This window comes from Stegodyphus dumicola, chromosome 4, assembly GCF_044657685.1.
Source record: "Stegodyphus dumicola isolate Sdum_Otavi_A_Nest chromosome 4, ASM4465768v1".
Classification (NCBI taxonomy): domain Eukaryota; kingdom Metazoa; phylum Arthropoda; class Arachnida; order Araneae; family Eresidae; genus Stegodyphus; species Stegodyphus dumicola.
Window position 1 is genome coordinate 128,640,786 of NC_140771.1, and position 27,379 is coordinate 128,668,164.

At 33.0% G+C, this 27,379-nt stretch overlaps 1 protein-coding gene across 1 annotated transcript in view; it reads left to right on the top strand.

Annotated features, from left to right (window-relative positions):
* LOC118201320 (neuromedin-K receptor-like) overlaps nt 1-27,379 on the top strand; it is a 90,467-nt gene that overhangs the window by 41,537 nt on the left and 21,551 nt on the right. Inside the window, exon 2 of the mRNA XM_035373407.2 lies at nt 17,648-17,738. Coding sequence (XP_035229298.1) covers nt 17,648-17,738 — 91 coding nt within the window. The remainder of the gene's footprint in view (nt 1-17,647; nt 17,739-27,379) is intronic.

A 27,379-nucleotide genomic window follows, 5' to 3' on the forward strand; every position in this document is an offset into this window, starting at 1 on the left:
GATTAATTAAATAATAATCTTTAATAGTAAACTGTATAAATTTAAAATTCTATTAACTGTTACGGGTAATATTAATTTTAGATTCATTTTCAATTTTAATGCTTAAATTTCGTTCTTGCTTTATTATCAAAAATTTATTAATTAATTCAAAAACATGAAATACGCAGACATATTCCTCATTTCTACTGGCGCTCACAAATCATTATGCGAATATAAGTTTACAGCTTTTGAAACCTGAAAACAAATTCCTGCGATATAGTCATGCGATGAGATGTTTTATGTATTACTACGATATTTTCTATGACCTTGTTTTATAAAGTCTGTGGGTATTCTTTGGTAACATACAATCTTTGACCCTATGTAGAAGACGAGTACCGAATTCCCTCTATATCTTTAAGTATAACTACTACAAAAGAAAGGTTTAATTAACTTTTTTTATTTAAAACTAAATTAAAACAGATGCACGCACTTCGTGCTCACAAATCGCCACCAGTTGTGGTTACGTAACAGAAAACAAGAATCCCTAGTAAATTAAGAATTCTAATGACAGTCTCCTTAGCTTAATCTAACGCTAAATCGGCTGCACACAGCAAAGCCGAGTTGAGGAATATCAGTATAAACTAAAAGGTATCAAACACCGAACTAGAGAGCTAATTTTAAACTCGCAGCATAAACAACGGAACTAAATCCGCTACTACTCTTTTGAACTCTTGAAACGCAGCTTAAATCCTGCTTCTGAAACAAGTTTAAAATTTCAATCAAGTTCAAAATTTACATTCAGGCAGGAAACTGAAATCAGAAGGAACTAAAACTAATTCGTTAAAATAAAATAAATCCTTACAGTTTTAAAATTGCGATGTTTTAGAACATCGCAATTTAGAACATCGCGATGTTTTAGTTTCGATGACGGTGTTTTATATTACTTACGTTTTAGAATTGCGATGCTTTTCCCTTGCTTTTTTTCATACGGTTTTTACTGCGACGTTTTCGCATTGCGTTGTTTTTTCCGCCATGTTTTTTGCTGAGATTAGTTTCGCCTGTAACCATTATTTTAAGACGAATATTTATTTCTATTAAATCATTTGAATTTTTTAAACAGCTGAAACAATGACTTGAAAAATTACGTAAATATTTGATATTTCAAGGGCAATACTCTGGGAACTATTTCCAGATTCTGTGGAGATGAGCGAAATATCTTACATCTTGAGTAAAGGTTTAACACCTGCCAAACTACGTGTTCTAACAAATACCAGATTTTTAAATCTTTTGCAAGGGGTTTCATTCTAAAAATTTATTGAAAAAAGTATTCTTCTTCAATTCAAATTTTGACCGGTGTATAACAGGAAATTCAAATTTTATTTTTCGAAATTTAATTTTATATTTTATCTTTTTCTCTTTAACAATTTGACAATTTGTTGGATACCATTCGAGAGTAATTAATGCGCTTTTGATATCAATTATTACTTGTGTTTCCGTCTCTCTTATTGGCATCAAAATTAAATTAAAATTTGAGTAAAGACTCTGCTAATTAGCATTTATAGGAAAACCATACAATATAATGTACAGAGAATAAAGTTGTTCCTTAAGTTAGAAAAGGCTATGAACATTTATATCCAGAGGCGAGTTTCGCTGAATTATGACCAAAAACTTTCGCTTTCCGATAATATCCATTAGAGCACAAATAAATATCTATTATGTTTACATATGGATTCGTTGATATGAATTTAATTGACCGTGTCCTTCGATCTTTCCCACGAGACGCAGGATGAGACAGTAAGAGAATAATTCACGTACTCAGAATTCTCAGTCTTTATACATAAGGTCCTAAGATTACCAGTGTCATCTGAGCTCAATAACTGATATTTATAGATATGTAGACTGTGATTAAACTCTGAACTCCTAATGAGAACCCGCTGAATCTGGAGATCGGTTTCTTCTGATATGCTTTATAACCGTAACTGTAATTCACATAGTTCCTTAAGGCAGTAATTTTAGGGACTTCCGAATTATTCTAATTTTAACCATAATTAAACGAAACTGTATAGTTATTGAAATTACTTCCCTTATGGGTTTTAAATGAATTACAACTGGTGTCAAAGAGGATTTCGATGAGCTGTTGCAATATAGTAAATCTTAACGGACTATCACATTTAAAGTAAAATTTCCGATTTGAGTTAATGAATGAATTACAATGTTTATTCCTAAATATTGCAGTTTACACACCAATTTAAAAATAATATGTTTTGAACCTACTAAATCCGCATTACAATTTATAAACTCAATTATTTCAATTTACATACATATTTCCAAATTTAAGATGATTTTAAATTATTTTACTGAAATTTTGAGGGCATTTACACATATTGCACTAACTCAAATATCAGATTTAGGCACCAGGTTTCGCTTTAGCAGGATATAAATGAGTACTCGGAAATATAGTTATGCATTTAATCGCATCGTGTATGGTAATGGGGCTTAGAAGATAAATCATACCAGCATATATGTTGTTGATATTATTATAGAGGCACAGCCCGGATCCTCCTAGCCGGCATATGCCGGCCGTATGATAAAAAAAAGGGGGACTGGTCAGAAAAAACAAGGAAAATAAAAGTCTAAAGTCTGAGTCTCAGTGCCGAATTCCAATTCTATCTTTATTCGTATTTATAATTTTCATTATTGTCTCTTTAATAAAATCTTTAAAATTTTAATAGTTCCTTTTAAAATCTTCCTTAAAATTCTTTCTATATTTCTCTCTTGCACTCTGGGTAAGCGTACATTCATCGACGAAGTGCCTGGCGTCTCCAAACTGTTCACATAACATTTATCATTATTCTGTAGGTGGAACCGATTAAAATAAGTCAGGAAACGCTCATGATAAGTCAGTACCTGATTTATGTCAACATTATTTATAATATTTATCTTCTTGTTTAACTTTATATTTTTCATCTACTCTTTTTTATTATTAGACGACTCCCAGTAAAAATCCCATCCTGTATAAATCCAGTTTTCCATTTCAGCAATGGTCTTCTTTCTTGAATCTTGGATATCAAAATTAACAGGTCCATCCCCTAGTGCCGCCATTTTAGCAACGATATCCGCCTTTCACCTACTGTAATTTAACAGTATGGTTTCTTTCAGCCTTTTTAAACAAGTCTTTATTTCAGTAATCAGTCGATTTTTATGATTTGGTTGGGCGAGTGCCTGTGGCGCAGATAGGGCATCAGTGGAAATATTTATAAAACATCGAACTGTTAATTTTTTATTAATCCAAGTCAAAAATCTCTGTCAATGAGTATAGTTCTGCTTGATAAACCAAATTCATTGGTTTAAGTTTTATTCTCAAAATGTCTATCTCCACTCCATGAAAATAAATTATCACAGTGCTACCCACTCGTCCATCAATTCCAGAACCATATGTAAAAACGTCTATTTCGTCACCAGAAGGAAACTCAAGGTCATAAAATAATCAATATTCGTGTCATTGGGTAAATAATGCCCTCATTTTCTTGTTGAAAGGCCTTACTTGTGAATACTTTTTGTCCAATTTCAGTATCTATAATAATTTTATTAGAAAATAGAAACTTTTTGTAGTATAATTTGTATGAAATCGAGAGCAGCCGAACACCCGCAAGGACCAGGGGCGTAGCTAGAGGGGGGCAAGGGGGGCATCTGTCCCCGGGCGCCAAACTGATGTTACGACACTTTAGAATTAAATGTTTTCCATCCTTGGCAACCAGTAGGGGGCGCGAAATCTTCAGTTGTCCCTGGGCGCTGAAAACCCTAGCTACGACTCTGGCAAGGACGCAGGCAACTTCAGTCGAAACGGTTCTGAAGGCTCTCGTAATGGCAAGCATCCAGCCTCTCTGCAGGGTGTCCTGCTTCATTCTAATCCAAAGTACCTCCTCTGCCCGGCAGCCCCAAGCTTCGATTCCATATAATATTTTAGGGATCATCACATTTCTAAAACATTATGCAGGATCATCCAAACTTACTTTATTGATTCAAATTGCTCACCTTTTCGTATATTTCGGACACTTACCGATGTTCCTTCTTTACAGCTGAGAAGAAATTTCATTCTTAGATGTTTCCTCCCTACGCAGTCGTTTTCTCCACTTTGCCGAGTCCTCGGCAATAATGCTGCATTAAGATCACGTCTCTAATATCTAATACTTACTGCTTCATTTTTAGGCCTTTTTACTCAATGCAAGATATTTTCTTATTCAAAATGAAAGAAAAGGATATTTAAATTTGAAGATACTATTTGCTACTTCCCATTGCAGTATAGTAATACACTTCATTTACTTCAAACGTGCAGCTATATTTTTGAATTACTCACAATATTTTCTCGAATGGTAATCTGATTCTATCGATTATTTCAGCTCAAAAATAATAACTGAAAATTAAAACTTCTTTAGTTTTCACACGATCACAAATGTGCAAAAGTTTGGAGGGCCAATAACTATTTGGGATCAGTAATTCTCCCAGAGATCTGGAGATGTGGAGTGATATTTAATTAAAACTTCATATTTTAATTAACTAGAAAATATTATGTAAAGAAAAATTCGACAAGATTCAGAAAGCTCTGTCCATAACTAAATTTTAATTCATGAAACCCCATTTCGTAAAACATCTGGAATATCTCTTTAAAGCTCGCATTAAGGATGGCATAGCAGTCAAGAACAACTACTTGATGTAATTCTATAGTACTTATTTAAATTATTTAATTTATTATTAAGTACTTAATTTAAGTTAATTTACATTGTTGGGGGGAGCACAAGTGATATCTTTAAGAGACGAGAGTATCAAGGATAAATTATCTAAAGCAGTAACCGGTTTAATAATTTTAAAGGTCATTTAAATAAAACATTAGCTGTAAATAACAACGCTACAAAGGACAGATGTGCCAATTGTGCGTTAAAATTTATTATAATTTTTTAGAATCTGTATCTGAAACCGAATACTATATGATTCTCGACTTTCTAAAACCTTTATTTTCTAATCTCGTTAATTTTTTTAAAAATGAGAAAAAGAAAAAAAAGTAAACATCTTTAATTTAAATTTGTTAAATATTTGAGTGTCGCAAAATTTGAAATATGAATTTAATAAAAAAATCTGATGTGTACACCACATGACTTCCTTGTACGAATATTAAATTATACGAATTTTTTCTTGCATTTTATTTAAACCTATTAGATTGAATTAAACCTACTTCGCCGACAGCGCATAAACCACAATAGAATAAATACATTCTTTAAAATTCACTTTGTTTACGATAGCGACACTCTGGCGCAAGGTTCACTTAATAGTATTATATTTCATTCATATTATAACTCAGAATGCACAAAATGTATATCATTTAAAGAATTATCTAATCGTTGCCACATGTTCTATTCAAATACTATAATAAGGATAAAACTATGTATAAAAGAAATTAAGCAAACAACAACAAAATAAAAAGTTTTTCACAGACGATTGAGTATTTCTCATTTAATTAATTCAGTTCCCACTTCGCGAGAAGGCAAAAATACATAAAAACTCAAAATATCTATATTAAAAATTACGAAGTAAATCTCAAACGCTTATTTCCTCGAAGACATTCTAGAAAGAATTAAGCATGATTTAATTGGCAATAATAAATGAATGCGTTATCTTTGTTGTTGCGAAGCTAAGTTCCTCTAGATTGACAACAAATCCAGTAGTCTCCTGTTTCAAATGTAAACATCAATGGCCGCCATTAAAAACAGCCTTAGCGGCAATTAAACAACTTTAAAATTGCTGATAATTCTAAAAATATTGCACACAGCACAGATTTACTAAAGGTATAAAATCCTTAACCGGAAGATAAAAACAACATGATTCAATCATTTTAAAGCAAAAATTGTACAATTTACAAACATATAAGAGTAAAGAAACTGAGATTACTGAGCCGGGTAATAGAGTGGGTATATACTATATATAAATATATTTATATACGTTTGGTGCTGCCGATTGCAACCAAAATACGAGGTGCACATCTACATGTTATAGCAGTCCTATATACAAAATTTCAACGTTCTTGAAGCTACTCGTTTTTGAGTTATGCGAGATACGTACGTACGCACGAACGTATGTACGTAGACGCCATGAAACATTCGCTTCAGAATTAATTTTAAAGCAGTTTTATAATTTTTTTGAAGGAAAAGAGTATTTTATTCTGTCCTTACGTACAGATATGACGCAAAAACATCGTTAAATTGCATTCGATAGCGGTCAAACTGGATATTTTCGTTGAATTATGCTGCATGAAACTTTTCGCGATTACAATACTTCCTTTTTACTTCGTACAAGGAAGTAAAAACAAATCAAGCATGCAGTTTTTAAAATGTATGTATATTTATTAAGACGATTCAATGAAATTTGGTAAATGAAGTATATAATTAAAACTCTTATACTGATGGTTATTTCCTTTATATAATTTGCCCACCAGCGGCAGAGCGGTAAAGTCGCTGAACACTGGTAGTTCGGTCCGAGGTTCGAATCCCGCGAACGGGCTGACTGCATGGGTGTTTTCGTTGTTTTCCCCATGTGTAACGTGTATACGAGCCAGTTTCCCTTAGAAAGTCCTCCACGAAGGCATCCCTCCCTTTAGGCAGATAGCCCTAGTGTGCTTTGCCATAATTAAATATACCACACCACCTCTATATAATTTACTTAAGTTTTGAATTTAGGTTAAAAATTTTCTCTGGAAATTTTTAACTTTGAAACAAGAGGGAGGAAGAAAACTAAAACATTAATCATACAGTTATAATTTTTTCTAGAAAATTTAACATATAAACAGTAAAATTGGAAGGCCAGCTTCTACCAAAAAAATTCAGAGCCACCGTGAGGTAATATTAATGATCCAGGTCCACAGAAATCGTGTTCGTTTTTGAATGAAAGCTTTTGCTGTACACGAATAAAACTATCCTTCCAAAGAATAGTGTTAAAATATTTAACGGATTTTAGATAGAAGTCAAGAGATTTGAGCTTTCGAGTCTAGGTTCTTTTGCAATAGTCGTGGATTTAAGAATTCGAGAATTCGAATGTTGCAACTCGACATTTGATAATTTATTTTTAATGATTTTGTAGCATAAGACAGAATTTATTCTGCGATTGATACAAATAATAATGTTAAAATTTCAAAAAAATTGCTCAGATTTCTAAGTTTGCTAGTTTATTATGAGGGTGCACCTCAAAATGTGGTTTTAAAATTAAAAATTTAAATTAAATTTAAAAGTTTGGATCAGTTAATCAAGGCCCTGTAGCGTGCGTTTTTAGTTTTTTTTAAAGACATTCCCGATTCTGTTCCTAAGGGGACAGTAGATCTTTACAATGGCGCCAATCTAATGCAATATCCTTACATTGACAATGACTGCCGCACTGTCTCTAGATTTGCCCGAAACATATCTAATTCCAGATAAATAAAAAAAGTGTAGTTCTCTCATCCAGTCATGCCGTTTGGTTCTATATCAAATTCCATAAGCTCTATGACCATTTTATAAGCTCTCTTTTATTTGATCTTATATAAATGCGTATATAAATTAAAGACGTAAAACGTTTTCATAAAAAAATTAATATTTTGTTTAATTTTGCCGCTTAGCATAAATTAATTTTTTTCTTGGAATTTCACAGAGAAAAATTTCTTGCTTCCTTATATATGTATAGACGAAGTTAGAAATATGATTTAACAAGACGTTAGAAACATATTTTAGTAACAGCGGTAATGGTACAGATATCCATAATTATCAGTTTGATCAAATGTAAATCAAGTGTATCTTAAATTATAAAGAGTGTCTAGGATACTTAAGAAAGTAAAAGATTTAAAAAATACTTTTAATATTCTTCAATAGATGCGAGTTTTCAGCAGTAATAATCGGACTGATAAAGATCTGATGTTAGTCGAAAACGACGGTGGCATAGTATAACATCACAAGAATTGGAAGGACTCCATAAAGACATTCATGGCATAAAGAACTAGAAGGAACCCATTCCCGTTTACTGACTGCAAACCCTCTCAGAATTGGCTTTCATAAATAGCTTCATGGTTATGATCCAGTAACTTATTTTTGTTTCCTTCATTAATCACAAAAGTGCGGAATTTTCGGTTTGTAGGCAATACTTCAATGTTTTGTCAGAAACCTTTAATTCTACATCCAAAATACTATAAAAGGCTTTCATAATTGAAAAATGTTTTGCAGTTTATCTCGGTGAATTCTGATGTATTTTATTTAGTGAAAGTTGGCATTGCGAAAGCATGTTTTCCCAGATTTGCGAAAAAAATTTCTACAAATATGATACTGAAACACACACTTATCACATTTGTAGAAATTATTTTCATAAAATTATCTAATCTCTTTAAAGGAACTTTCTAATTATTACTGTAACTTAAAGGTTTAGATCCTGCAGCCATCTTTCTCGACGAAGTTGTTTCGCAGCCGCCCATATATTAGTCTTTTTGCCATATGAAATTTATGTCTTATTTATTTTAGCAATTTTTACATTGAAATTACTGCCATAATTTAACCGGCATTTCATTCTAATGTGTAATGGATAGACTTCTTTTAAAGTTACGTTCATGACATCATGAAAATGCCTAACAAAAGTGAGAATTACGTTCTATTTAAACAGTTCTTTAAATATTTCATTTAATGTGTTTAAAACTCTTTAGTAATTAATAGTACTACAATCAGATATCAAGTTATCTTTAGCAATTTTATAGTGTTATTCAATCTTTTTAGTACTAAGTTCAGAGAAGATTTTTCTTATGATTTGCTGATAATGCATGGAACGAAAGATATCAGTATGAAATTTAGCAGCCTTCAGCATTAACTGCTCTTCGTTATTTTACATTGCAAAATGAATACATTTCGGAAAGTCTGATTAACAGTCTTTCTTCTTTAAGGCGCAAATGTATTTTGCTGAGTTGTAGAGTCGTTAGGTTTATCGATGCAGGAGACGTGAAGAATGTCCAGTGCCATTGCCGGGATTCGGACATTGGACCTCCAAAATGCTAGCTGGACGTGTTATCCAATTACATGAGGAAGGCACGCGGAAAAGAGGGAGAAAATACCTTATAACGTTTCAGCAATTATTTCATCGTTGAATAACATGAACCTTGCACTGTTCCTTCTCAAAATGCACAGAGTTTTTTTACATACTGGATGTTAATCTAATGTTGAGTTATTTTTAAATTTTAAAGTTTTAATTATTTTGAACAAACTTGTTCCTTTATTTCGTATTTGTGCTCAGATAGCAGGAACGTTTTTCATGCTATGAATTCAAAATTCATATCGCTAATGAATGAAAATTACGCTTGAAAACTAAACTTTTTTTTTTTATTATTATAACAGAGCATTCAGGGGCTATCTGCCTAAGGGAAGGATACCTTCGTGGAGGACTAAGGGAAACTGGCACTTATACATGTTACATAAGGGGAAAAAACACGAACACGCCCATGCTGCTAGTCCGTTCGACGTGATTCGAAACCTGGACCGAAATATCAGGATTCAGCGATTTTAACGCTTGCCCGTTGATGGGCCGCCTGACTTAATGATGTAATAAATCTTTATTAAACATCTTTATAATATACACACAAAAAATGTTATTTAATATCACCCAGAATAATCAATTTGAATTTTATCTGCAAATGCCTTTGCACCCTTGCTTCATTAGTCTTTAAATTATCAGAGATAATGACGTTGCTTTTATAATAATTTTAATTGACACTGGCAGAAGCATTATCGCTCCTTTACGATTGAAAAATCGATTTTTAGATAAAATAAATGAATTCAGCTTGATATAAATAGGCGCTGTATCTGTAAATACAGAATTTTTTTTAAAACATAATCAAATTAACCTTTATGGCTTACATACAATCGCATTTTATTGATTATGCTTCATAGCTTTTATATTATTTCTATCAAATTTTTAATGGTTGCTAAATTTTTCTAAAGAATAAAAGCATAAGGTTTTTTAAATAACTAAATTTTATCGCGCAAATTTTTTATTTAATATACCTTTCTTACTTTTTAATTAAAATATTGCTTTAGAAGAAAAAAAACAGCTGGTGCGTTGAAGTTTATATACACTGCTATTTAAGTAATTGATAATATGAAAAAATGAGATCACTGATTAAAGTTTTAAATCAATATCCAATGGTGTAATTATATATATTAATTACCTGTAACTGAACGAAAAACTGCTATTGTGAGCATGCGTTAGTGTATGAAACATGAAGCTTAGATTACTAACAACGTGTTCGATAGCGATGCATGTTGGAATTGGGATGTGAAGTAGCATTTAAAGTTAATGTAACGGCTGAAAATGATCAGCATTCAATGGTAACCATTCGAAAGCATTATTAAGGAAGGGGGAAGTGGCGGTTAGTTGATAGACTACAGGAAGAGGTAAACGCAAAAGAAGATGGCCCAAAATTTGAAAACCAAAGCATAATGATGTATCTCTCAATATATCAGGAGTCATATTAAGAACTTAAATCATTTATTAAGCAGTGAACTTAAACCATTTTTTAAGAAGTGTGTAGGGAGCCTGGTCAAAGCAGCTAAAAAGAACAGTAGCATTGGAAGACTTAAAAAATGACTCTTTCCTTTTGTACCTTGATTCCTTTTCTTCCAATATACATCCAAACTGAAATCAAATACATTAAAATCTAGCAGAAATTTTCATGTATGATGAATGTGGAAGGAAAACTTCTGTACGGAATTTTCCGGCCTTAACGCTGAGAGGGTTATAATATGTTTAATTGATAGTTTTTATGGACGGTTTGCAGCATTAGTATAATTTGTAAAAGATAATTCAATTGACATACACTACTCACATTAATACAGAATCGCTTACTCTTTTTTTACATACCATTACCTAACTGTAAATTTTTATACATAAATTATCGAGCCTTATGCTATTAATCTACTAACTTACTAGGTTGTGTCATGCTCTCAGTAGAAAAACACAAAAAGAAATGAATGGTTATCTGTGCAGTGACTACGACATTATCATTTTATAACTACGAGTAAATGACATCATAAGTTACCGCGAAATGAGGGACTTCCGAGACTATACGTTAATTTAGAATCATGTAGAGGACAGAGTAGATCTATCCTCCGTATATATGTAAAGACAGTAGATATATCTGACAAGAGAGTGGATATAAGTGTAAAAAATCTCATGAGTTTAAGAAGGAAGCGCAGTTTATTTTAATAATCTCTCCTGACATATTAATGGAGAAGAAGCAACAAAAAATACATAAATTAGCGATAACAATATCCAGAGGAAGATTAATATGTTTGATTGTCATAAATTACAAAACAGTTCAGAATCAGCGACAGTAATGTTCCAGGAGAAATCCTAAAATTGAAGGATATCGATTGAAATAAAACTGATTCAGAAATCATTAAAACCAATTCGTACAGAAACCTTATTTAATATAAATTACCTTGTCTGCAAGAAGATTAACCTCAAATTATTGAATATTCGTACAGATCAAAATTATGGAAATTTAAAAATGATGGAAAAAAACTTCTCCTCTGTTATGAAACAACTCCTTTTTTAATATTCACCTCTGACAGAAATGGGTATTTAAATTTCATAGAATTTACGAAACTGTTCATCAAGTTTTGGTTAAGTTAGATGCATAAGTGCAAGGGCCACCTTTTATTTTACTCTGACGAAGTAGATATAGGCCCCTAACACTAGCAATCCAGAGTTACAACGCCTTCCTGGGGCCTACGGTACCATTCTAGTGCCGAGTAGCTGCTGTTGGCATAATGATTTGGATGGAATCACTCTGTGTTGCAGAGTTCTAGACCCCTTGATGCCGCCAGAATATCCATTATTTGGGTTATGCGCTTCCTCATGTGGCTATTACTGATTGCGCATTTGACGTTCGGAATCACATCTTGTTCTAGTCTTGGTCTTCTCAGGTGAGAACTTGTTCTTATGATGCATGTGAATAGGTAAGGCTCTGGATGATCCGTAACCCCACATACGCATAGATCTGAATGTGCGAAACTCCTCTTGTAGAAATATGTAGAGAAAGGGCCGTGATCAGCAATGGCCTGATATCAGCCAAGTTATTTATCTACTGACGACGTTTGGGGTGGAGTTTATGCTCAGATATAGATCGTATGTGCGCCTGTCCTGTTCGGGGAATCCCGTCAGTCTCGCAATGCTTTTTGAAATGTGTTTTCGAGTTGCATCTTGAGGTTGCAGCTTGTCCATGAAACGGTTAATTTCGTTGCATTTATACCTTTAGCTACTTCTTTCACTAGAGCATCCATTTCCTCATTGCCCTTGCGGCCAATGTGCTCTTTGATCCATGATATTATGAAATGCTGGTTGGTTGTGTTAGAGGCAATGTTGAGGATTTCCTGGACTATTGTGGATCTATTCATCGGGGAGGCTATTGCGTGCATGGCGGACAAGCTATCTGCAGAAAGATAGGAGATTAAGGTGTGGTGAATACTGTATTTGATGGCTTCTAATATTGCAATTGATTCTGTTAATGAAATTTAAGGGAAGCATATGCCTTTCTTCTGCAAATGCACTTTATAGATCTTGAAGAGATAAAGGAGGCATTTGGCATGCTGAAGTCCAGTGGCTTAAGGCATCCCCCATATGGTAATTAAAATCCAATATGGGTAATAAATCATGTGGCAATCCATTTGAGTGATATCTTCTGCTTTCTTGATACCGATAGTTCTGTATCAATATATTATCTTTCTTGTTTTAAACTTTGTCATCTATTAGCGTGAAATCCCTCTACAAACAGAACCTCTTAGTAGCCTTATATGGGATTCAAAGACCTTGTCCACATATACCTCTGACTGGTTACACAAACTCCACCAGAGTCATATACGGATAGGTGTGACCGTTATGATACATGTCTAAAATCACGGTTCAAGCTATATCTGGACTCATCAATAAAGAATACAAGTTTTCTTTACTGTTGGCTTTGTTGAACAGGACGACGTTATCATCTTAAACTGGTAGATGAAGTTAGCGAGGCATAAGCCACTATGTTTCTTGTATAAAGACCAACGTCATGAACTTTGAAGCACTAGAAAGGCTGACATGAGTTCCTGTATCAACCTGTAGGTCTAAAACCAGTTCTACTGTAGTTGTTTCGCGGTTTCTTCACGGTAGGTGTTTCACGGTCACCCTCTCAGCGTCAAGGCCGGAAAATTCCGTACAGAAGTTTGCCTTCCACATTCATCATACATGAAAATTTCTGCTAGCTTTTAATGTATCTGATTTCAGTTTGGATGTATATTGGAAGAAAAGGAATCAAGGTACAAAATGAAAGAGTCATGTTTTAATTAAAATCAAGAAAATATCGCTTATTCATGACATTTTGAGGAACTTTGAAAGTTCAGGGCTAAACCCGTAACGCTCACAGGGATAATTTAAATTTATGATAAATTATATCAATTAGGTTTATTATTAAAATTAAAATATAAATTATTAATAAGTAAGTTTAATAAGTAAGTTTATTGCATTTAAATTGCTCAGTTTGTTAAGAACTTACAGCTGAAATTCGACAGAAAAAAAAAAAATAAAAAATAAAAACTCATGGAAAGATAAATAACACTATGCTGAGAACTGCTTATTTGTCTGATCGCATGAAACATGTATTAAATATCTTTTATCGACGCATTTGCTGTAAGTGCTATAGAAAATGCGCTTACCATAAAATGTGTTTAGTAATTTTTCTTAAGAATGACTAATACGTAGTAGTGTAATGTAGAGCGGCATGCCATAACAGCCTAAATATTTTAAATTACGGAGCTAAATAATTTTCTAATATTTAGTGCGGATATAGCAGACTGTAACAGATTATTTTTCTTTAAAATTACATATACAATCATTAGCCAAAGCATAATGATATTCACCTTACGACCGTTTAGTCTCCTTTTTGGTACTCTTAACAGCAGCAACATATCGGGGCATCTACTTAATAAAATCTCTTGGCAAATCCCCTCAGAAAGATTGTTATCGATTTGCATGAAGAGATCTTGCAATTCTGATATATCACAATAAGAAGCTTGGTGAGCTCTGATTTGGCGATTCGTGAAATCCCAGACCTATTCGATATGACTAAGGTTCAGAAAGTTATGAGGTTAGGATATCAACTGAAATTCATTCGTATGCTCCTCAAATCACTGTAGCTGTATTCGGCTTAGTAACAAGGAGCATTTTCCTGTTGAAAGAACTCATTCCTTGTGTGACAGACAAAAGCCGTGAAAGGATGAAATTGATTTTTCTCCGTCTGAAGTTGTCATGGTATGTTCCACAACAATAAATGCTACCAGAAACGTCCTCGAGAATGTCCGCAACATAATATATACCATTGGCTTATATGCACCTCACGGTACATATGTTGTATAATTATGAGTTCCCAAATTCTGTTCAACTGTGTATTTTGAGACACTTGAACATCCACTGTGTTCGGTTATCAGGTGAGGTACCGCATATTTGCCTTTACCATGCCTGGTAGTCTCCAGTGTCCGCATTCGATGATCAAGCTGGATAACAGCCTCATCGTTTCAATGTTTCACCGCCCTTCTTCCATGATTCATAGGAACTAGAAAAAAAAGCAATTTGACATCACCCGACAAAGGAAGCCGTTTCAGAGATACTCGTTCCTTAGCCTATATACCATCATAATCTGACTTTAATAGCAAGCATCCTTCCTTATTACACGCACGCACAAATAAAAAAGATCCGCAGTAGCAAATTTCCATATTACCATCTACGTCATTCTGGTGAGTAACTTTTCGCAGTGTAAGGGTGATCATAAAGTTTGACTGAGCATTATATGTTAGTCTGATCCAGAGGAACTCCCCCATGCTAATGGCTTTTTTCTTTTTTTTAACTTCGTTACGCAGCCATTTTATGGTCAGGCATTCACCCAAAAAAAGATGTTATATTTAAGTTCTTCTGCCATCTCATCAACGAGAATGTTGTCACGGGGATTAGAAAAATATTTGCCACCACAGAGAAGAGGAGACATTACAAATTCCCTTACTTTTATCTGGGATTGAACACATCACCAATTAACACACTAACCGCAGAGCCCTAATGATGATGCTGGCATTCGTGTAATTACACTTGCACTTTATCAAATAATTCTATAATTTAGTACTTTACATTTCTATTTTTCATTTGATACGAAATGTATGAAAATTAAATTTCCTAAAAAGCATTTTTAACTCTGAATTTCTGTCTTTTCAAGCTTGAATCTCTCATAATATGTTTACATTTGTAATCATCACTAAAAACGAATATAGCCATATGGTGATAATTGGGATAAATATTATTTTTTATTTCTTTTAATAACTTTTTTTGGATTTTGCAAACAATCTAGAAAATTGGAAATAAAATCTCTAGTTGGAGGGAGCATTTGGAGTTATATCAGCTTAAAAAGGAAATCTCTGCCTGACAGCTCTTTCAAGGTAAAAAACAAAGTCAGCAATAAAATACGAAACAAAGGATAAAGAACATACTGATACTCATTTTATCTGGCTGTCCTCTTACATTTTCGAATCGCAGTGATACAAAAATATTCGTTTAGTTTCTTGACGTCTTTATCGCTGTTTTCCACATACTACTATTTCATTCTTCACTGAATGTGGAGCAGAGAAGAATCCAAATAATTTTTTTTTGAATTGTATTTAATTCAGAAACAATCTCAAATTTTCTTTACTAGGACATACCATTGATATACAGTGAAGCACAGCTTATATGTCCTTCAAGCGGCAGCTCAGAAACGACATAGATATGAGAAAATTGTATGATTGAAATTTCACTTAATAATGTGATACAGGCATTTTAGCTGCATAATTTTAGTACTGATACTATAATTTTATTCCAGCCCTGCTTTTATATAAATTTTATTTGCGATCCGTTTCATTTTTTTTAAATACTCTCCATATTTTAAAAACTTTAAAATATTTCATTTATGAAATCATAAACTGTATAATAGTTGAGATAAAAAATTAAAATAGCTTACGAATGAAAACTTTATTTCACTTGCTGATCTTGATTAACTAATACAGTTTTAAAAGAATTTTAGCAAATGTTCAGTCTTTAATTTTTGCTAAAGAAAGAAGTATCAAGTGTCATCTGATGTACGATTACTTATTTTTGAGCTTTATGCAAAGAACTAAGAAAGCAATAAGCAAAAATCAATCTACTTAGGCCATGATTATTACATGACGCAAGTATGAAGTATCTCCCGTTAGAAAATGCGGATGTCAAACCTTAATGTGCATTTTTTCCAGGAGGTGAACTTTCTCTCAGTCATTGACAGGATTTGATTCATTTCCAATCTAAGCTACCACACGTCTTTCTCACCCAAGTATCCCAACGTATAGTTCCCAAATATTACCGAAAGATGACTTTTGGAGAAATGCTTTCAATGTGAAAATTGAAAAATTCAAAAGTTGATTTAATAATTCAGGGAAAACACTGCCTATAATCAATGTTATTTGCTCTATGAAAGAAATATTTTACTATTAACCTCAATATAAATGAATTGGGACAGAGATGAAATAACATATAAAAGATATATAAATAAAGAAAAATTTGAATGGCATTTCGCTGCAATATACATGGTGTCCCGTAAATGTTGGGACAAACTTCTAAGGAATCATAGCAGAGGTAGAAGATAGGAAAGGAAACAAGAGAGTAATTAGTTTTAAACATTTCCTGGACATGAATACAAATGGCGTACGACAACTTGAATGATACAACAGACGCTCGAAGTCTGCACCATCAGACGCCAAACATGCCTGACCCCTACGGACCATTGATTGCCGAACATGTTCAAGCACATCGAGAGTTTCGTTGATTGTAGCAGCTGCGCAGGCGATTCTTGCCACGAGATTCATTTCAGACACAACAGGATTGTGATACAAGACACTTTTGATGGCGCCCCACAAAAAGAAATCAAGGCTCAATAAATCAGCTGAGCGTGAGGGCTAGGGAGCCGGTCCACCAGGCGCAATCCATCGATGCGGGAATGATCTGTTCAAATGGCAACAAACATCCAGTCCAAAATGAGTCGGGGCTCCATCATGTTGGAACCACATGTTCACAAGCTCTTCGTTCGTATAGCGTTCCATGGTCTTCATATAGTGCCTACCGCTCGAATGAGGCATTCCTCACTTTCCACTAACACTCTTCTGTACAACATCCTCTGGCGGCGTACACTGACATTTCTGGACAGGGATTCCTTTGCAATTATTAATCCTTATGTTGTGCTCTACCTCCCCCAGAAGATTGTCGCAACATTTACGGGATACCCTGTATAATACAATTATATTGACAAGATACTGCTTGTCCAGTTAAATTTGTGACCGTTTATTAGTTAATTGCTTTGAACTGTTTAAATAAATTGTTATTACAGATTAGTTAAAATGAAAAGTTGAAGTAGTGCATGAGAAAATCATAATAAAACCTAACGTAGTCGAAAGATTAAAAGATCGTTTAAAAAAGCGAAGCAGTAAGCAGTTTTTAATTCATATACTCATTCTGAACTGTGCATATATGTATTTATACACTTAATAAATTTTCAAGGTATGAATATTTAAACATTTATCTTTCTTTCTAGTTACAAGTACATCAATGTCATTTGGTTCTGCTGCCATTGGCTAGCCATGAGCAATTCCTGCTATAATCCTTTCATCTACGCTATTTATAACGTAAGTAATAGTAAATATATCTCATTTTCAATTATAATTATTTTCCTACCATTTCAAGCATTTTTGGCCTAATAAATAAACAATGATATGGAACAAATTCATAACTTTGCTGGTATTTTATAAAATGTTCTACTTGTTACATAAACACATTTTTAGCAAATTACATGCGATGACAGTAACTTAAATTATGACGACTGAATCAATAACTCATTGGCTGTAAATAAGATCAGTCAGTAAATTACACATGTTTGTAAATTAAAAAGCGGTGATGACTCACCAAATTATTCAATGATGTGTTGTCGTTGTTTATGTGTAGATAGTATTCGTAAAGATCTATATGAGTTTATTTTCTTAAATTCTATTAATTAATACCAGTCTATGTGTTTCTTTGAATGAAAAATCTGAAATGTAGAATGAAGAAAGTGAATGTGAGATACAGAATGTAGAATGTAAAATGTCGAAAGTGAAATGTAGAGTTTTACTAAACACTCTCAATACGGTGATTACGGAAGGCAATGTAAAAGTATTTTTTATAAGTTTATAATAAATTACATACGGAATTAAATAAAAATTCAGTGTTGTAAGGTAGTCTTTACATTTTTTTAAGTAAAATCAAAACGCTTCAAGCATTTACGCAAAACATGCGAGAACGATTTATTGATTTATAATGTTTTCCCACTCCTATTTATAATTTAAATTTATGACTTAATTTATAATTAATAAACGAAAAATTTAAGAATTGGATGCAAGATAACTGTAGCTTGGCTTGGAATTTAATAATCCCGTCTTCGATGAAACAACAACCTTGATTAAATTCATAATAAGCTATTTTAATTTGTATTGAAAGGGAAACATTTATTAAGTACGTCTATTAACGCTTTTTCTCAGTCTCTTGAGCTGAAACAACGGAGATTTTTTTATGCTTTTCTTGCATTCGCTTGAATATTTGAATACATATTTTTTTAATGTTTTCTAGTAAGCTTTTCCCTACGAATATATTTATAATTTTTTTACATACACACATTTCGGAGAAATAAATTTTAACAATAGAGAGTTACCGCAGAAATTTTAAATTGTAATGTAGAATAAGATGAAATATTATGCTTTTGTTGATAATTAATTACTAAAGTAAAAATTTCAGTGTTAGCTTAACATTCCCTAGTAAAGATGAGTGTTACTTCAATTAATATGTTATACATTATAACTCCTGATAGATACTCTTGTATGTAGAGTTATTAAAATGGGGTTTATCATCATAAATAAAGAATACTTTACAATTTGTGTTAAACACCTTTGAATGATGTTATTTCTGATTGCATTATAACAACCATAATAACTAAATTTTGGTTACTGTTTTAATAGTTTCAGAATGCTATTTTATGAAATCTGATGCATCCGCAATAAAATTAAACAGGCTTAACATGGCCAAGAATGGGAAAATTAGATTCCTGTTTGCTGGAAGCTGTTTAATAATAATGAAGATACGAAAGGAAGTCTCTGGATCAGAAGCAGGAACCAGATTTTCTATCGCAGATAATAGTTTTAAACTTTTCTTTCACAAAGCAGGCTCCTATGGAAATTCTTTATTTTTCAGATAGGTAACGTTCGGTCAGATTCTGGTTCTTGCATTGTAGCTGTTGAAGCCACGTTTATGGTTAGATATTTCACTGCACATTCCGGATTAACTTTACATTCCGAATTAGGGCTAAATTTCAACTGAAGAAAAAGGGAAGACAAAAGGCCTAATTAACTACATTTTTTGAGCAATAATGTTTCGGAATATTTTGAATCGCTCCACTCTTTTTACGTTTGTTTCACATATAATTTTGACCTTAAAACAGTTTCTTTATATCCGAAATCCCCGTCTGTTCTAAATCTAGAACCAGTGTTATGCATGCATTCTCAGATAATGAAGTCTATTCATTAGCAAAAGAGCAGACTGTAACGATCTGCGTAATATATCAGTGGCAAATTCTAGGTAGCTGAAATTATCAGTGCACACCGGTAATTTAAATTAATTCCCTTTCCTTTCCGGATGCCTTCATGGTAACTTCTAACTCGCAGTCGGGAAGTCTGGAGCTCGAAACTTGGAGAAGGATACCGCTCATTTTTCACGTCTCCTGCATCGATAAACCTAATAAATCTACAAAGTATTAAACAAATTAATTTTAAATAAATGTAGTCAACATTTTTCTGAATTTTTTTAAGTTCTTTTATATATGAAACGTATATTTTTCACGTTGTTTGCGTTTTCTCAGTTGAGTACAATTTTCATGAATTGTTATCGGATTTTAACACAGGTCTGTGATATTTCAACCTTCAATTCAAAACTAGCCTGAATCTGACGCAATGAATCTTATCGAAATGTGATGAATCGTCTTCGAGGTGTGATTTTTTGTAATTTAGCTGAATCTATCTAAAACTAATTCGGGATGCAAAAATAATTACAGACGACTCTTTCGTACTCATAAATCTGTACATTAGAGGAAACACTGAGCAACTTAAAAACACAAGTTTGGAAGAAACAAGTTTTAAAATTCCACCTACCGTATTTACTACCTTTGCATCACTTTTCTTTTTGACATTGGACGTCCGGATTTCAGATTTTGTAGTGTATCACGCTGATATTATTTCTTGTGCCTTTAAAATCTTGATCTATTTTTTGTCTATAAATAAACTAATAATAATTCCTGCTATGTGAAGACTACAAGGGCATTTAAAAAGATTTTATTAGTCGTACCACTACCGTATTTACTACCTTTGCATCACTTTTCTTTTTGACATTTGACGTCCGGATTTCAGATTTTGTAGTGTATCACGCTGATATTATTTCTTGTGCCTTTAAAATCTTGATCTATTTTTTGTCTATAAATAAACTAATAATAATTCCTGCTATGTGAAGACTACAAGGGCATTTAAAAAGATTTTATTAGTCGTACCACTACCGTATTTACTACCTTTGCATCACTTTTCTTTTTGACATTTGACGTCCGGATTTCAGATTTTGTAGTGTATCACGCTGATATTATTTCTTGTGCCTTTAAAATCTTGATCTATTTTTTTTTTTTTTTTTTTTTTTTTTTTTTTTTTGTCTATAAATAAACTAATATTAATTCCTGCTATGTGAAGACTACAAGGACATTTACAAAGATTTTATTAGTCGTTTCATTCATTTTCTCAAAACATTAATTTGAAAAAGACGGAAGGATTTGCAAAATACAACCATGTTTCGGCTTGACTGCGAACTGAAACCAATTACGTAAACCGCGTACAAGTACAAATATTACTTGTACAAATATTATTTTAAATTCAGAAAAATCATTGTGTAATCAACCAATTCATTTACAAAAACGTTCTCGTTCTTTAAATAATGCTTATCAACCTTAGAAATGTATTCATTATGTTATAAATAGTATTAAACAAATGTGATAAATTTGTAGCATATTTTATCCAAATACGAATCCCGTTTACAGGAAAGCACGTTCTTAACTTATGTCAAAGAATAAAAATTACAATAAAATTACTATAAAAATTAGATAACTGCATTATTTCATTTGTTCTGTACCATAATAAGAAATAGTGGGCAAAATATTAATATTTAAGCATTTTTCTTTTTCTTGTACGCCTCTTTGTTAACAAAACAGAAATTCTTTCACTTACGTTTCTATTTCGATGTCTAATTTTCTGAAAGAAACATATAATACTCAATGCCTTTTTTGGTTTATTAAATAAATCATATTTAAGATAAATAATCTATAACTTATAATTTTTCAATTCTTAACATTCAGTTATATTAGCAGAATAAAGTTCAGCCTCCTCCTTTCTTTTGTGTTTCTTATTTTGTTAATTCTTCCAAGGGAATAAACACTTTTGTTTCATTCAAAGGGTTACAAAAATTATCTAAAACAAAATCCAATCGTTAAACTTCAAAACCTAGGAAACGGAATTTCAGCGGGCATAAAGAAATTTTTGAAATAATACCTCTTGTAATTATATACTCATTAAACGTACACTCTAGCTCACCAAGACCAAACGTTAAGATCTCTGAACACTGGTACTTTGACTCGGTTTCAAATGCAGGCAAATGAGCTGGCTTCATGCAGTTTTCGTTTTTTCCCCGTGTATAATGAGAAAAACGACAAAATATTAGTTTCTTTTAAGAAATAATAGTTTTCCTTTAGAAGCATTACGAAATGTTAGTTTCCTTTGAAAAATTTTTCCCGAAGACGTGTCTTTTTTTTAGAAAGATATCCGACATGTGCTTTGCTATAATCCAAATAACCTATGTTGTAAACAAAGCCTTATGATATGCATATTTGTAATTTTCAATAACATTGCTTCTAAAAGTCTTGCGCAAGATTATTAAAAGTTAAAGACATTTCTATCGAGACTTGGCAAAGTTTCTTTAAAACATTTGTTTAATATCCTTTTATAAACTTAATTAATAAAAGTGTCTTCATTAAAGTTTCATAGGCTGCTGAAATAAAATCATTGCATGTATATTTAAAGCATTTTTTTAAAAATTTTCCTTAAAGACGTTAATTTATACTTATGTCCAAAACGTCTTTTTAATTAATTGTTCAGTTACAATCTAGAGTTGTCTGGGTTCTTGCTGAATAATGGTCTTGAAAAATACTTAGAGGATAGTTGAGAGAAGTAGGAGCGAACAATGAAAGAATGAAGGTAATGATTAATTATTAGGTACCACAACTGAATTCCAGTGCCACTGTGAGATTTCTAATTTTCCTGAGCAAAAATCATCCAATCCTTCACTCTATTTTTAATATATATATATTAAAAATATAATTAATATAATTATCATAGTGAATTATATATATACAGAGTGATTCTAAATTGTTTTTAAAATTATCAGGGGTAATAGTACCCATCCAGACGTTCAGTAATTACCATAGAACATAGGGTCGCATTCCACTCTCAGAAGCAGAAAAGAGGAACATTAGAATTTCAATTTGAACATGCAACAGTGTTGGGAAAGCGAATGAACAAGACCAAAAGTTGCGCAGTTAGATTTATTGTTTAGTGAAAAACTCAGAGAAAGTGCTCAAAATGCCGACCTCGCGTGTCGTTGCACAGTTGATATCGGCGAAGAAACGACTGGCACACCCTCTCGAAGATTCCTGCTGTCGTGTTAATTTTGACTGTGGCAACAACGTTTATGGCCACGAGATTTTCAGCTGAGTCCACAGATGTCTCTTACACTAAAGATTTTGTGTGCTCCCAGAAGAAAACGTTCAGTGGGTTGAGGTCCGGTTCAATACATAGTGCGGGATATGTGGCATTCAAAACGTTACGGACTGTGACGGAAAAATGTGCTGTGGCTCCATCGTGTATAAACCGCATGGCTCTCTGAATGTGGATAGGAACAGCCTGCAATAAACTGGGAAGCACTTGTTCCAAGAAGATACGGTATGCCGGTCAAGCGGTTTGGCATGATGTAAGGCCCCTCCAGATACCTAGGATACCTACCCAGACGTTCAGGGAAAATTTCTGCTGGTGTTTATGAGGGGTAATGCAGTGGGGATTGCTGTCTGACCAAACGTGTTGATTAGTGCACTTTGAAAATGCCTTCTCTTCTGAATGTTGCCTCATCACTAAATAACATTAATGCAGGAAACCCTGGATCATTATTCCCCATTCCAAGCATCCATTGCACGAAGTCTGCTCGGCGGGGGTAATCATGTGCGTCCAAAGACTGCACGTTTTGCACGTGGTAGGGTTGCATGCGTTCCTCGTGTAAAATACGCCACACAACTGGCTACGAATTACCCATTTCTTATGCCACTGCTCGCGTACTTGTAGAAGGAGCTGCTTCAAATCTAGTCAAAACTTGCTCTTCCATTTCTGGCGTTTGTGCATTTCGCGAACGTCCTGCATTGCTTTTTGAGATGGCAAAAGAGCCAGTTTCCAGCAATATTCGATCAACTCTGGAAAAGTGTGGATGAATTGGTATCCGACAAGTTGTAAATCTCTGTGCGTACAATCTTCATACTTCGCATCCATTCCCTTTTGCTTCACCGTATGTGAGATGGATATCTGCCAATTCCTCGTACGTGTACTCCGCCATAGCATTCACGCCCTAGATTCCGACGATATTATCCAGGTAATACTTGAAGTGATGTTGTGCTGTTTTCAAGGACACTGTGGGGGGTTGCTATATATAAATATATGAGTGTTTGGTACGTGTGTATGTGTGTTTGTATGTAATTTATTTCCTTGTAGATATCTTGATATCACAAGAGAGCTTGATGAGGGAAGGTATCAGTTAGCTTTTTAATCATGGCCGAAAACACTGTTGCGCAGATGGCTGGAATTTTTACAAATCAAAACTAGCTTGACGGTTAAAACACCATTTTTATTTTTGAAGAAAAACAGTTCTTTAGAGACATATATTTTCTTTATTGATATAACACTAGGGTTGCTAAACTATTCCTGTAATTGTATAAACTCAGTTACATTTTAGAAAAATAAATGAAAAACTGAAGAGGTGTGGAAGGAGAGAGTACACATTAAGTAGCTGGATTATTTTACAAGCTTTTTTCCTTTGTTCAAGTTCTGAATGACAATTAGCTAAAAGCTCCAGTTATGCGGATCTGTGCAGAGAAAGAGTGACGTCAGTGTAGATGTCTTGAAGATTGTTGTACTTATATTGAAAACCGACGTTTAAAGGTTATTGCCAAAAAAGTTAGTAATTTGTTCCAGTTAAACTTGAATTCTTTTAATATAACAATGTCAAATACTTAATTCTATTTTTCTTGCTTTTTTAAATATTTCATGTACGTTTTCATATTGGCAGCGGGGTACTGACGCTCATGGGCTCTCTTAGCATTGTCTCGAAAGAAGTGTATTGCTTATATTGGTTCATCGAACTCAAATCGTATTCCAAACGAATATCGTGTAACAAACAAATTTTCGCATCAAAACACAACGTACAACACCTATAGTATTTTAGCGTCGAAACAGCTTATTTAGATGGACATAATTCAAAGTGGACGGATACCGAGGTAAAAATGTAATTTAAATCTGAATTGAAATCTACACAGATGATGGTAAGAAGTTCAGAAGATATATTTTGGAAGCTTGTCATAAGTGGTTAAGATGATCAGTTTTTTCCCCGTATTATGAGCTTATAAGCGTGAAAATTGCAAGGACATTCGACAGCTGTTTTAAAAAAGTAAAGCAACTATAAAACCATACAAAACTGTATTTTTACGAGGACTTAATGAATGGCGTTATAAACATATGCTCTTCGTATGTGGACAGTTAAATTAAGAAAATGAAGGCTTAGGCGTCATGATATTACGAATATATGAAGCAAAATCATATAATGAAGATATTTATTTCTGTATTAATCATAATTAACTAGACAAAACTTGTTGAAATTCAATTTTAGGTTTTGCTGAAAAGAGCTTTAGATTTCCTATCATTATCTGGGCGGGAAGAGATATGTAACCCAAATATGATAAACATAAAAGTGATCAGGCTATAGTTAACAGAATAAATTATGTTTTGTATTAAGTAAACGCTGGATAGTTAAAAGAGAATTTGCTGGTCAGGATCGCCTGCCTCACCCGGTTTGCGCACTCTGTATCTGAGGAAAAACGATCTTTAAAGAATATTCAGTAGAATGGTAAATATTTCAGTTTTTCTAAAAACAAACTTCGAATTAGTATTTAAGTTGATTTTGACGCATTCATAAAAATAATTTAGCCTCAATCATTTAGGTTCATTTGGCATCTCAAAAGACATGAACTAAGCATTAAACACTGCTAAGAAATAAGAGATACATCAGTCTTTTGCAAGATGACATTGATCACTTTGCAAAAAGGCCATTCTCTGAGAGATTTTTAAATGTATTAACTCTCTTTACTTATTTACTACTTGACGCTGCAAAAGTTTTACAACTTGATGCAGCAAAGTCAGATGGGAAACCATCTGCTGCGAAGTCAGATGCCTTGAAGTTGCATAGCGATTTTGTCCTACCAAAGAAAATTGATAGCTGTTCTCGGATATCATTTTAGCTCTTGGACAGCTTTGTTTTTTCTGATGTCTAACACTTCCACGGCTGAGAACTTATCATGAGATGTCCTTTTAAGGGTCAATTAAATATCGGGAGGCATGGGACAGTGATTGGTAAACTGTCGCTGTATCAACAACTAACCACCACTGGCATTCCCTAACTGGTATCTCTAATGTAAATTTAACAATAGCTGCTACCAATTTGCTTAACAGCTAAGATATATACTCGAGTCCCAATAATCATCAGTAGTTCGTTAGCTTGCATGCTCCTATCTTACATATTATAGAGTGAATTAACAGAAGCGTAAGCACGCGTTTTCAAGTTCAGTTGTTTCGAATTAGCACACACAGTTCCTTTCAACAAATATTTAGAAGTTCGATGGATTTTCAAAAAAAAAAAAAAAAAAGATCTACGTCAATTACCGTTCCTCAAATTATCCTTTAATTTTCCCACGTAAATGAATGTTTTTAATATCCAGTTCTACAAAACATGTGGCATCAGAAGTTGGTTCTGGTAGTTACGAGAGAAATTTCGAGGTAATTGGCTAATTCGCCTAAATTGGAGAGATATCGACACGATGGCGATAGTTTCAGCAATTGAATGTTGTAGCCAAATTTGGCGAGAAACAACAGAGATTCGCCAAACTTGGCTACCACTTGGCACTATTTGGGTCCGCTCTCTATGTAATTGTAATCGGTATTGCTATTGAATAACTTTAATTGATCCCTATATGTGACTGCAATCATATCCCGTCCTTATATATAAGTTTAACTGTATATGCTATCCAGTAATTTTGGGAAATGGAAAGTACCAGATCGGAAACCGTCATGTCAGTATCGTATGTCTTGTGAAATGGTTTTCGTGTCCTTAAGTCGAATTTTATTGAAGCACTTTATTTAGTATATCTGATAAATTGACGCTCGTTATAAGTATTTTATAAAATTCTGCATCTTATGGAGTTTTTAATGAAAACGAATTTAATAATTCATATTATGAATGAAATTTTAGTGTATCTTAATCCTGGGTTTCAGAAAGATTAGTTTGGAGCAGTATGCTTGTATTAATACTCCCGTGTAATTTATAACTGGAATTAGGAAAACCTACAAGGTTTATTATTTGAATAACAAGTAAAATAACGAAATTTTTAATGTGTGAGTTTCCAAAAAAAAAATAATAATAATAGATAAGAATTTAAAGTTCCATTATGTGTAGTGGCGTACATTTTTTCTAAAGGATTTTTAGTCCTTTTTTTTATTCCATTTATTCCAAAATATAAAACAAAGGACTCCCTCTTACTTGCATTTTAATTAAATTTACAAAATTATGAATAATGTTGACACAAAATTCATCATATAAAAAAAATTAATTTCAAGTAATTTCGAGTAGCTTCATTCTTAACACTTTTCCGCTTTTAAATCTTTTGTGATATTATTAATTTATTACAACTTCAAAGTTTCCTTAAATTCTCACTATGTTAGTGGTGCTATGTATAATAGGAGAACGGCATTTAGAAAAAAAACTATTTTTTAAAATCTTAAAGAAAAGTTTCATTATTCTTCTATTGTGCGAAGGTCTGACATACAATTATTATATTTATTTAGAT